The 12,707-nt window shown below is 37.3% G+C and overlaps 1 protein-coding gene across 7 annotated transcripts in view; it reads left to right on the top strand.

The window, feature by feature from the left end:
* Positions 1–12,707, top strand: part of Ptpmeg (protein tyrosine phosphatase Meg) — a 365,178-nt gene that overhangs the window by 256,545 nt on the left and 95,926 nt on the right. For 4 of the 7 annotated variants that reach the window (XM_083120336.1, XM_083120339.1, XM_083120338.1 and 1 more), the window contains one exon: positions 1,489–1,582. In XM_083120336.1, the coding sequence (XP_082976462.1) occupies positions 1,489–1,582 (94 nt within the window). The remainder of the gene's footprint in view (positions 1–1,488; positions 1,583–12,707) is intronic. The other 3 variants (XM_083120341.1, XM_083120340.1, XM_083120337.1) reach the window with 1 other exon arrangement.

The raw sequence follows: 12,707 nt of genomic DNA, 5'->3' as shown, positions 1-12,707 counted from the left end.
ACCCCGTAACTGATTGGATGATCGCCCACTTCTGCTGAGGCATGTGGAGGTGAGGCCATCAGTCTGTAGGTAGACCCTGGCCTTCACGGGCTGTTGCATCACGGTTATTATTATTATTATTATTATATCTCTCTTCATGTTGCAGTATTCAGATTCCAGTACATTTTTATATAAAAAGATAACAGTCCCTCATTAATTTATTGATTGATTTGGTGTTTTAAGTCCACTTTATGCACAGTAAGGCTAATCGCGACTGGACCTACAGTTTTAAAGTGGGATCCAAACCACTATGTGCCTCCACCGGGTATCGAATCCTCATTAATGTAACATTTTCATTAATCATCACATTTGGCAACATTCTTTATGTCCATGTGCTTTGTGCAGTTACATTAGGTAACATGTTCCTAGAGTCTACTTAAAAAAAAAAAAGAGAACACTTCCACAAGCATCCAAGTACAGAGTAAAACCGTATGGTCTCCTCCATATATCAGGCCAACCAACTTTTCCCCCACCTCATCCAGACCCATCAACTGCTCAAGCAAAGGAAAAATTCTGAATAAGTGAAACTATCGACAGTTATTGTTGTGAGGCTAAAAAAATCCAATTCATTCTCTTTCCATCATATCTCCAATTAAAAATTCCCATCCACACCACTAAGTACCCTTACATTTGTCTATTGTCAGGAGAAAATTGTCGTTGTTATGGAATCATTAAATTACACCCTAAAATTATATTTATTTTTGGCAGAGAATTCAGATAATGATAAAAATCAAGTGACGATTCACGATGCAAGGTTACCTTTCAGTTTTGTAGGAATTTTGGCATTTCTTTTGTGAGTAAGTCTGTAACAATGGCAGTGTGTACAAACAACAAGAAGTAGAGAAATTCATATTCCTTAGAAACTGTTTTATTTGAGTTGTTTTACATTGCTTTTCTCCCAATTTCTCTAAGCGGATAAAGGATTCGAGAATAACCACAATGGAACATCGTTGCACCTTAGGGAGATTTTAGACTGAAGACAAATGATAAATGACAAGAAACACGAGTCGCTGAGAAGCGAATTTTCAGTAATCAATGCAACCTTTCGAACGAAAGAGAGTCACGTAGCTGCATGTGCCGTTTGTCGCTTGCATGTTGCTTGGCCTGGGCCATTTTCTCAATACCGTGCATCATGTCTTCTCTGTCTTTTATTTGCACATACATGGTGGATGTTTTGCTTTAGACTGAAGGAGCTCATATCGCTTGCTGCCATGCCGCTTGTCACCTGGCACCTGTCGCTTGTTGCTACAGTCTGAAAACTCCCTTAGAGCTAGTCCCAGAGAGTTTGTTTAAGGACATTATACTAAATAAATGAATAAAGTAAATGTTACTCCAACAATATAATGACATTAATATATATAATTATATGTCCCACTATGTGTATGTAAGAATACATTCAACTTTGTACTTGTTTGGTATTATTATATTATTTTATGTTTTTTTTTTCAGAGGTCAAACGCCAGCTGATGCGGAGTTTAATTTTCTGGATCATGCAAAGCGACTTGACATGTATGGTGTTGACCTCCACAGGGCGAGGGTAAGGGTAAGCAGAATGATATAATTATATAGTAATGAATAAGTGCAATCCCACTTTGTCAAAAAGTAGGTTTTCATAATATCCAGAACACTCACAAGCCTATTGTATTAATTTTACATTATAGTAACATCACACAGGAATACATATCCAGAATTTTCCATCTGGGGGACTGTAAGTTGGTGTTTAGAGGGTGTAAGGGTAAATTTAGAGACTTCGGGACTTTGTGAAAAACTTTAAGGGGTGTTAGGGGTATGTGGATAAATCAGTGACATCAGTGTCTGCGTGTTAATTATTTTGAATCCTCTCCCCTCATTTTCATCTGTCAGTGCTATGACAAGTGCATCTTGAAGTAAATAATACCAGCATCAGACAAGCTTAATTTAAAATGATATTCACAGTGTTTGATACATTCAGAAATAGTAGAATTATAATAGGGTAAACGAACATGGGATTGATCAGTGAGAGAATAAAATGTTACACAGAAGATATACTTGGAGAGTACCAATGTAGATATCGCCCTGGCAGAAGCACTACAGATCAGATTTTTATTATTAGATAGATGATGGAGAAGTTTTATGAACATGACATGGATTTGCATTTTTTATTTGTTGACTTCAGGCAGGCTTTTGACAGTGTTAAACGGAATGGACTGTTAAGGTACTTGAGGAGTATAATATTGCCCTCAAAATAATAAGACTAATAAGAATGAGTATGAGTGAATTCAATACAGGAGTGAAAGAAGGGGATGGCCTTTCGGCAGTCTTATTTAATCTGGCACTGCACAAAGTAATAAATGTATTTAACAAGAAGGGGAAAATATTTGTAAAGTCTAGTCAAGTCTGTGCATATGCAGATGATATTACAATCATTACTAGAACAATAAATACACTTTAACAAATTTATGAGCAAATGGAAGAGAAAAAGTTTGAGGGAGTCCCTTGTTTCAAATATCTAGGAACAGTGGTATGTAACGACAATGATATGAGTAAAGTAATATAGGAAAGAATACAAGCAGACAATCGTGCATATTTTGCAAATAAGCATATGTTCAGAAATAGACTGATCACACGAAATACAAAGCTTAAAATTTATAAGACACTGGTATGACCAGTTGTCACTTATGGATCAGAGAATTGGACTTTGAAATAGTCAGATGAAAAATCTCTCAGAATATTTGAGAGACTGATATTAAGAAAGATATATTGACATGTGAGGGAAGATAATGGCTGGAGAATAAGATATAATGCAGAGCTAGGTGATTTAATAAAAGGCCAGGGTATAGTGAGATTTGTCGAATAAAGTTGTTGGGACATGTGGAGAGAATGATGGAAGACTGCATGCCAAGAAGAATGTAGAGAGAAAAGCTTCACCATGCAAGAAGAAAGGGCAGACCACAACTTCGATGGATAGACGACATCGCTGCAGACCTAAAGGTATGCAGACGATGAAAATTAAAGTATGGAGGAAAAGAATTGATGGCAGAGTGGAATGGAGGCTGATTGTGGAGGAGGCCAAGGCCCACCAAGGGCAGTAGAGCCAGAAAGAGAGAAACAAACATTGGAGCACTTCAAATTTGGATGTTAGATATAATTCAATATGTATATTGTTAAAATAGCTGATGCTGGTAATGTTTCCACAAGTCTGGCTTTGCCTCCCGTGGCGCAACCACAGGAGGCACATTGCCCCTTCCCCTCAACCTTGGATGGAAATCAATTCTAGGGGGCAAATATTGACTGCTAAGGGCACCTGCAGGGTGCACAGAGGGGCAATTGCCTCATCTCGATTTCAAAATTTTATGCAAATAGAAATACATTATGTAAATTATCATGCATTTCCTATCTTTCAAAAATACAGTTTTGTGTGTGTGTTGTGTATGTACGCAGAGGCATGGTGTAAAGACTAAAGAGGTGGATGCAAACCGATCCTGAAAACTCTCCCTTCCAGCGCATGACGTCATCATCGTTGCAGGAGAGGACTACAGGGAGTCCGTTCGCTTTACAGTGAAGCATTCTTCGTGAAACAAATTTCAACTACAGACTCAATATAACTTCAAAACACGCGGAATATCCATACATGGTGTACTGAGCCAGGCACGTATCCAAGGAGGGGGCTTAGTGGGCTCGAGGCCCCCCCAAAAGTTTTCGGTTTACACTAGATTAAATGAGGTTCTTGGTTTCTTGTAGTGTGAAATAAGATAATGTGATGATAATTTAAGGAGAGAAATAATTATCGAGGCAATACGGAGAATGTTCTGTATCCTTGTTATTGTTAATAGTGCGTGGAAAGGTGGAAATCAGGGGGCTCAAGCACCCCCCCCTTTTTTTAGGATTTTTTTCTGTTTATACTACATAAAATTAGGATTTAGACTTCTTGAATAATGTGATGATAATTTGAGAGAAATAATTATCGAGAAAAGACGGAGAATGTTCTATAAGCCTGTTATTGTTACTAGCGCGTATCCAAGGTGGGAATCAGGTGTCTCGAGCCCCCCTCCCCAGGAAAGGAAATTTTTCAGTTTACACTAGATAAAATTAGGTTCTTGTCTTCTTGAATAATGTGACGATAATTTAAAGAGATACAATTATCAAGGCAAGACGAAGAATGTTCTATAACCCTGTTATTGTTAATAGCGCGTATCCAATGGGGGGAATCAGGGTGCTCGAGGCCCCCCCCCCCCCCCCCCAGGAAATGTTTCAGTTTACACTAGATAAAATTAGGTATTTGTCTTCTTGAATAATATGATGATAATTTAAGGAGAAAGTATTGTCGAGGCAAGACGGAAGAATGTTCTATAACCCTCTTATTATTAATAGCACGTATCCAAGGTGGGAATCAGGGTGTTCGAGGCCCCCCCCCCCCACCACCTTCAGGATTTTTTTCTGTTTACATTAAATATAATTATAATTTTGTGATGATAATTTGAGAGAAAGAATTATCAAGAAAAGACGGAGAATGTTCTATAACCCTGTTATTGTTAGTAGCACATCTCCAAGGTGGGAATCAGGTGGCTCCCTCCCCAGGAAAGGAAATTTTTCAGTTTACACTAGATAAAATTAGGTTCTTGTCTTCTTGAATAATGTGATGATAATTTAAAGAGATACAATTATCAAGGCAAGACGAAGAATGTTCTATAACCCTGTTATTGTTAATAGCGCGTATCCAAGATGGGAATCAGGGGGCTCGAGCCCCCCCCACACACACACCTTCAGGAAATATTTCTGTTTACATTAGATAAAACTAGGATTTTTGCTTTTTTAATAATGTGACGATAATTTAAGGGGAGAAATACTTATCAAGGCAAGACGGAGAATGTTCTATAACCCTGTTGTTGATAATATTGCACGTAAACTTTTCTTGAGCTTTCAGTATTGTCGCAGCAAACTTGAGCACTATGTTAGTCAGCATTTGGAAGCTGCACAGCAAAGGTATCGCCACACGTAGAGCGATTCGTTGTAATTTTTAATCTCTGGAAGGCGCGAGAGGGAAATGTTCTTCAATAAGTGGAGTCGAACTACTGGCAATATTTATAAATCATTTATCTGCGCAACATTCTAGAATATACTGAGCATATAAATGTGCGTTAATTAGAACCATTCCTAAATAGAAATTCTTTGACCGAACCTTGGATCCAAGAGAAAAATGGCGTTGTTTCTGACATAATTTCCTTTTAAGCATTCAATTCAAGGACTTGTTCATGATTCATTTGATCGTGTTAAAGGTGCTTTACTTCAGTCTGTAATACGAAATTATAAAAACTTGTGGTGAGTTGTTTTTAAAAATGTGTCCGAGATAAAGAGTGGCTTGCCAACGATTTTCGGCAGGGAGAGGGGTTACACATACTATTTTTGGTGGTCAGTCCTCATTTTGCCATATTTACCTGTTTTTGACGTTCTTTTTTTAAGGACTGTGTCAAATGGGGTAATGACCCCACCAACCCTCCCTTGGGCACGTCACTGGAGATACCTAAATGAGTAAGCATTTGATGATATTGGAAGAAGAAACATTAGATGTGTTGGGAACGGAAGGGTTTTCACTGTGCAATAACTGTTTCGCGATCCAGCTGTATTCTATAGTAGACTTCCTTCCACGGAGGGGAAGGGGGGGTGTAAAGGTGGCCGGAGCATGGTACGGATTACATCACCTCCTAAATGGCCGAGATCTAGAATGTGTGGGTCCCTACATCTAAAAACCTCTAAAATGTGCCTTCATGGTACGGTACTATATGCACGGGGAACTTAGAAATAAATTTGAGGCACGAAAGAGCATATAACACAGACTGCATTAATAACCCTATATATACACATATGTATAGTACGTATACATACATATATGTAAATATACACACACCTAAGACTACATATATACATATACGTGAGTTGCTTCGGTGACTGAGGGTGCCGGGTTCTTGACTCGCGATATTGCCACGGAAGTTACCGGGTTCGAATCCTGAACTGGGTAAGAGTATTTGTGTTTGTCCCTTGATCAAATTTCATATGATCATCAAGTCTTATCGCTGCAATCAGCCCAAGTAGGCAGAAAAGCAACGTAAAATGTGATATGTGAAAGCACACAAAACATGCACATATATATTATCTATAAAGAGAGAGATATATAAAATAGTTTATTTTGTCCTTCCGCCTGCAAGCCAATACCCATTTGTAAAAAAATTCTTCTTCTTTAACAGGAAACCCAAAACACTTGATATTCGTTCCTTCGTCTTTTTGTAATGATTGCTACAGTCGTAAATAGCACAGTTAGGCATATTTTCTTTCGCAATACACTTAGATTCTTCTCACTAGAAGTGAAACGAAGACAACAAAAAAAGAAACACTCAGTTCAATGATCTACAGAAAAGAACAAAACCGGGAACTCCACTTGTCACCCTCTGAAAAGCACCCCCTCTCCTGACTGTGGCCACTATGTTGACGTCAGAGCTCTGACGTATGGCTCAGAGCCATGTGCGCTTATCCACCTGTTTGTCATTCCACCATGCGCAGAGGTTAATTGATGCACACATGCAGGTACTTCATGATATAAAGATTAACTCGAGGATACAAAATAACGATTTAATACTCAACTTACAAGACATTTTCTAAGATGGCTGAAACAACTTTACAAACAATTGAATGTAGATTCAGATATTATGTACACTTAACATTCCCCTCTTCCTTATTTGATTTACTTATAACTCAGTCTATCTGGCAGTTTTCTTCGTCGAAAGGATCTTCTATACTGCTGCTGCTGTTGCTGTTGCTGTAGGTGAAGGAATTATCTTATTGATTTTGTCTACACCTAAGATTGGATCCACTTGGCCCAGTATTTTGGAATTTCCAGCTACCCTGTTTCGGATTAGAATGGCACCGGAGTTGAAACGCGTATCGCCCTTGTACATATTTACCTTTGTGCAGTTAGTATTCACAAAATTTATATTGGCCTGGATGTAATACTCCTTCATATCTGCTTCTAATTTTTCCATCTGCTTTTCTACCTCAAAAGCCTTGTGAAATTCCATTACATTATCAGCAATGAGTTTCTTGTGAATAGTGTTATATCTGATTCCCCTAATTAGTGAATCAAATAAAGCAACGTAAAGAAACTCTCCATAACCACATTGCTCCCCGATCTTTCTTAATCTCCTCACAAAATCTTTTATATGTTCGTCTTCTTGTACACATTTTCAAAGCATCAACCTTTGCACTATATAGTTACTTGATGGATTATAATAAGATTTTAATCTTTGTGCAATATCCTGATATAATTTTTCATGAGGCAATGTAGGTGCAAATAATTCACGTAGAACTTCACAGGGCTTGTTTCCAATGACAGATATTAATCTAGGAACTTTCTTGTCCTCTGGAATATCTTGGGTATGACAATAATTGTCAAAGCGCTCCAAATAAGCTACTATCAATCCATCTTGGGGATCATATTTATAAAACCCAGCTACTAACACCATTATGCATTTATACTATAACACAAAGCGTAGAAGTAAAACATATTTATCCTTGAAGTAAGACTTGAAGCTTTCCTGGTGACGAATGATGAATAGATTCTCTCAGGCTATCCAGAATCCAGACACATCAGGGAATCGAAACACACCAGGGAACACGGACAAAGCTGATCAGAAGATAGCCATCCTTCTTTACACCGGAAATCTCTCCGGAGTTATCAGCCGAATTCTCAAGAAACAGAACATAAAAACCATTCACAAACCACCTCTGAAGATCAGAAGCCTACTACGCAATCCCAAGGATGAGTTAGGACTCAAAACACCGGGAGTCTACCGGATTACCTGTAAATGCGGGAAAGCATACACTGGGCAGACGGGTAGGACAATAGAACAGCGCTGTGAAGAACATCAAAGCTCCATCAAGTATTTCCACCCTGAAAAGTCGGGACTAGCAGAACATTCAATCAACGAGGGACATAGACCAGACTTCAGCAACACAGAAATCATAGCCAAAACTTCAAACTACTGGGACAGTAATATCAAGGAAGCAATAGCCATTTATGAAGAAAAAGACAATCTTAATCGCGACACGGGTCTCGAACTGGACCCAGCCTGGTTAGCGTTAGTTAACCAGAAACACACATGTAGCAGACATGCCACTCGATTGGTCTGCCATCTTCACTGGGATCCCCCCTCCACAAACGCATGGCTAGCAATTAACTTAGACGTTCAGCGATGAGACAAGATGTGTAAATGTTGTATTATCCTTCATAATAACATGCAACCCCACCCCATAAATTGAGACTTGACCTTGCTCCCTCTGATTATCATGTATTTGGATCTTCTTAGAGGATGGCGAGAAGGTTGAAGAAGCAGCACATTACTGGTTAAGGACACAACTGAGAAGTATATTGCATGTTTGCAACATATCGCGAAGCCCTGGGCAAGATTAAAATGCAAGGCCCCCTTCCGTTTTCTAAATTTGAAACACAGTGTTGTTTGATACAAAATCTCCAGTCATACGTTAGCAAAATTTTAACAACAACGACAACAACAACAATAATAGTAAACTTATGAAAGTGAAAATATTATCATTTTATTTTACTCACCCTAAAAATGTCTTTCTCTGCTCTTCCTGGAGCTGAATTCGTTCACAATTTCTGAATAGTCCAGAGTTGAGGCGATATCGTTCTCTATCGATAGCATGGCGAGTTTGACTTTGTTGCACATTAATTGTATCAGTTCATTTTGAATTTCAGGGCTTAGATAGTAATCGTGAATTTCGTTTTGTTGAATACGCCTGAAATGTTCTTATAGTACTGGGTCATATTTAGAAAGCAATTTCACTAAATCTATAAAATGTCCGTTTTTCCTCCTGTAGATAATGTATCTCTATGTCCTCGAAATGCCAGGTTATGAGAAGCCAAAAATTGTGTTACGCTTATCAACCTTTCTAAGAGATCGTGCCAGTGTTTTTTAGCTTCCTGAATACGTGACTGCGTTACATGGTCAATAGAACTCCCTTCTAACGAACACTGTTCTAATTCAAGCCACGTTAACATGGAGTTGATGTGACTTTCACTGTTTTCATGTTTCTGTAACATGCTGCTCATATGTTTCCAGTCATGACATCCGCTTAGCACTAGAAAGGTCTGTGTTACAGAGAATAATCTACATGAGAAACAATAAACACAATTGTTAGAGATGGAATATACTAACCAACGCCTGTTCAAGTTCTCACCATTTTTCATTATTCTGTGATAGTGAGAATTGCTAAAATGTCTACTCTGATCATCCTTTGAGTACTGTTCGTCACTCAGCAAAGCATGCAATGGACCGTTGCGTACTATTTTGCAGCACTGTTGATCACTTACAGGTGATATCCACTTACCTGGATCTTTGAAACTTGGTCCCGCTGAGTCTTTGCTTACTGACGAACAGGAACTTGAATTATCTTCTATAGCAGTAACACAATGTAACTCACTTACACTATGATCTACACATCCACCATCCTCAGAATGTACCAGTCGACACTCATCTTCATGTATTTCATTAACATCACTTGCAACACTTTCCCCTGCATTTGTTTTCAGATATTTCATCAGTGAACCACATGAACTTTTATTCTGTTTTGTTATTTCAGCTTTTCTTTTTCTCTTAGATGCACCGGATGGGAATTTTCTTCCCACATTGCGATCTCTACCCGACATTACTGTAATATCACTACCGAACACTAAACACGGTGGAGAGTTAATAAAACGAGCAACGCTAAGAACAACTTGTTACCTTGCACACCATTCTGTGTGCATTGCTGTGTCCGGCTTCAAGGCTTCAAAATATGTCTGGAGTGAAGATCTTACAGTTACAACAATGGCAATAACGCTTGTGTTTAACAGATCTCCAAAACAAAGAAAAATTGTTGGATTTTTCTGTCTCTTTTGTTGTCGCCGTGCCGCGTAAGGTTTGGATTTCAATGCATTGCGACATCTACCTCTGTGGGTTGCAAGTTTGTAACAACAAGTAAGACTATTCTTTCGTTTGATTTTCATGATATCAGAATTCAGATAAATATATAACACACTGCCGTAAAATCTTTCGTGAATTTAAATTTTTAGTAACCCTATGTGTGTGTGTGTGTGTTTTTCAAATTCTTTTGTCAAGCTTAAACCAAGCATACCATCAAAGACAGAAACCAGCCCGTTTTATGTTCAAAGGTTTCCAACACTGCTTCCAAGCGCATAAAATGAATGAATAATAGACAGAGAATTGATAAAATGGAAAATTATTTTATTCTTAGTTTGTTTATAGAGATGTGGCTTCTCAAATGCTAAACATGTAAGGTATTCAGTATTACTTTTATTGCCAGGCAAACAATATAACTTTTTCATATATTTTTCTCACTTCTAATTATTATATATATTTTTTTTTGTATAAACCTGAGAGTGCGAGGCCCTTTCAGGTGCAAGGCCCCAGGTGGTCGCTGATGTGGTGATTGCAGTGCAGGAGAGCATGCAACAGAGTCCAATGAAATCTCTTAAACATAGATCCTTGGAACTGGGAGTCGTGAGGTCTACTTTCCACACTATCACTATCAAGAAAGTAAAAGCCAGGCCCTACAAGTTGAGATTTGTGCACGATCTGATAGAAGAGGGTTGTGACACGAGGAAGGAATTTTGTGAATTAATGTTAACTTAAATTTTCTCTGTGTAACAGACAATATTTAGTTGTAATAAACCTATTACTGTAAAAGTTATATGTTTTTAGAATCCTGTATGACTTTTAAAACACATTGTACATATAAATACAAAATGATGAGTAGGTTCTACAGAGACGTTTTTTTTTTTTAAAAAAAAAACAACTAGTGTAGGGTTACCAGATCGCTGTAAGGGAAATGTAGGACATGCTGTCCCAAAATGTAGGACATTAAGTCAAAATGTAGGACACAAAACATTCTCAATAAATAATAATATTTCTATAGAACACGTTAGAAAGTAGTTGTAAAAATGACTCTTTTCAGTTTTATAAAAATGAATTCTTAATGAAGTTTTAAATGCAAGATTTCAAAAGTTGCTATGATACTAATCAATCCACATCTTACTACATGATTTAAGTGGTACTTCTCAGAGAAGATATTTTTTATCAAAATTTCAGGTTTAGTCAAACTATATTTATTTTAGAGTGTACAGTCAAACTCTTTGAAATTATAGGGATCAGTACCAAACATTTTACAGACTTTATGAAAAAATAATTTATCTCGGAGTCTGTTGTGTTGATTGTAATGAAAGAACTCTCTCAACATTTGAATTCTGACCTGTAATGGCAATCAAATATTCAGCAATTACCGTAATTTAACGTGGTTCCAGAAGTTTCATCTTGGGTAGTTTTTAGTTTAATAACAGGGTGTGTACCAAAATAACACATCCAGAATTCTGGACTTTTCTGGACCTTTTTATCCATTTTTCTTAACTTTTATTTATTCGACCCCTACTTAGGTAAAGTTGGTAGTAATTAAGAAAATAAATATTTATTTAATGAAAATCCCTACCAAAGGGCCAGTTAAGATAAAAACTGAAGCTGAATTTAAGAAGAGAATTAGATCTGCTTTCTCGTACTAATGCATCCTGAACTGTGTTTGGCAGACAAGTGAGGCTTTGGCGTCTGGACTCACAGCCAGTATAATCTTATGTGGGGCTTGTGTCGCTTGTCCCTATATGTTTGTGATTATCCCTTCATCCGTCTTATCGTAAAACCATTCATCCTCATCTTCGCGATTAACCAAAGGGACAGAAAAAAGTTAAGTAAAATAAACTAAATTAACCAACCAGTCATTATGATAGCAAAAATTCTTGACCACAAGAATAATTTGTTGCCTCTGTATTGACTTTCTTGACCTACTTTTTGATTTCTTTACTTTTTCTTGACTTCCATGACTTTCTTGACTGGCAGACACCCTGAATAACTTTGTTCTCTATACACCCTGCTTTACAATCAAATTATATTGAATAAGAATGGGCAACACCTGGTTTCATCAGTATAAACCCTAAAGCAAGAAATTTTGCTCAGACATTGAACAGTGACGCTATCAGAAAGTGGTCCCAATACTTTGTTCATTAATTGCTTCCATTTCCCGTTTGTTTAATAACAGGACAAACTTTTTTTTTCTTTTTGGGCAATGACTGAATCAAAATAAATTTCACTATTGAGTTTAGAAGCGCAGTCCATAGACTTGTAACTGGGATGATTTTTTTCTGTTACATATTTTCCTAATTAATATTATGTGACGCTCAAAATGTAGGACATTTATGATATTTTTCAAATTTCTCCCGGACGCCGGACATAAGGCTAAAATGTAGTACATGTCTGGGAAAAACCGGACGTCTGGTAACCCTAAACTAGTGACATTTTTTAATACTGTGAGGTTGTGCAATAGAATTAAGAGGATTGGCTTTTATTTTACCAAATTGCAGATTAAACTACATTTAATTAATGCCTTGAATTCTCCTTGCAAACAATATCTTTTTATCTTATCTTCTTGCTTAGAAGATTTCCCCCAAAAACACATAAGATAAAGGAAATGCCAAAGATTAGATGTAGTGAACTCTATCACGTATCTTCTAGCACTTGTAAGTACATTCAAAATCCTCTGTTCCAAAAGTCATTCAGTACTTAAAAAAAATATGT

The sequence above is a fragment of the Lepisma saccharinum genome, chromosome 4 (assembly GCF_977018435.1).
Source record: "Lepisma saccharinum chromosome 4, izLepSacc3.1, whole genome shotgun sequence".
In the NCBI taxonomy this organism is placed as follows: domain Eukaryota; kingdom Metazoa; phylum Arthropoda; class Insecta; order Zygentoma; family Lepismatidae; genus Lepisma; species Lepisma saccharinum.
The sequence above is the reverse complement of the archived record's forward strand: the minus strand, read 5'-3'. Positions and strand labels throughout refer to the sequence as shown.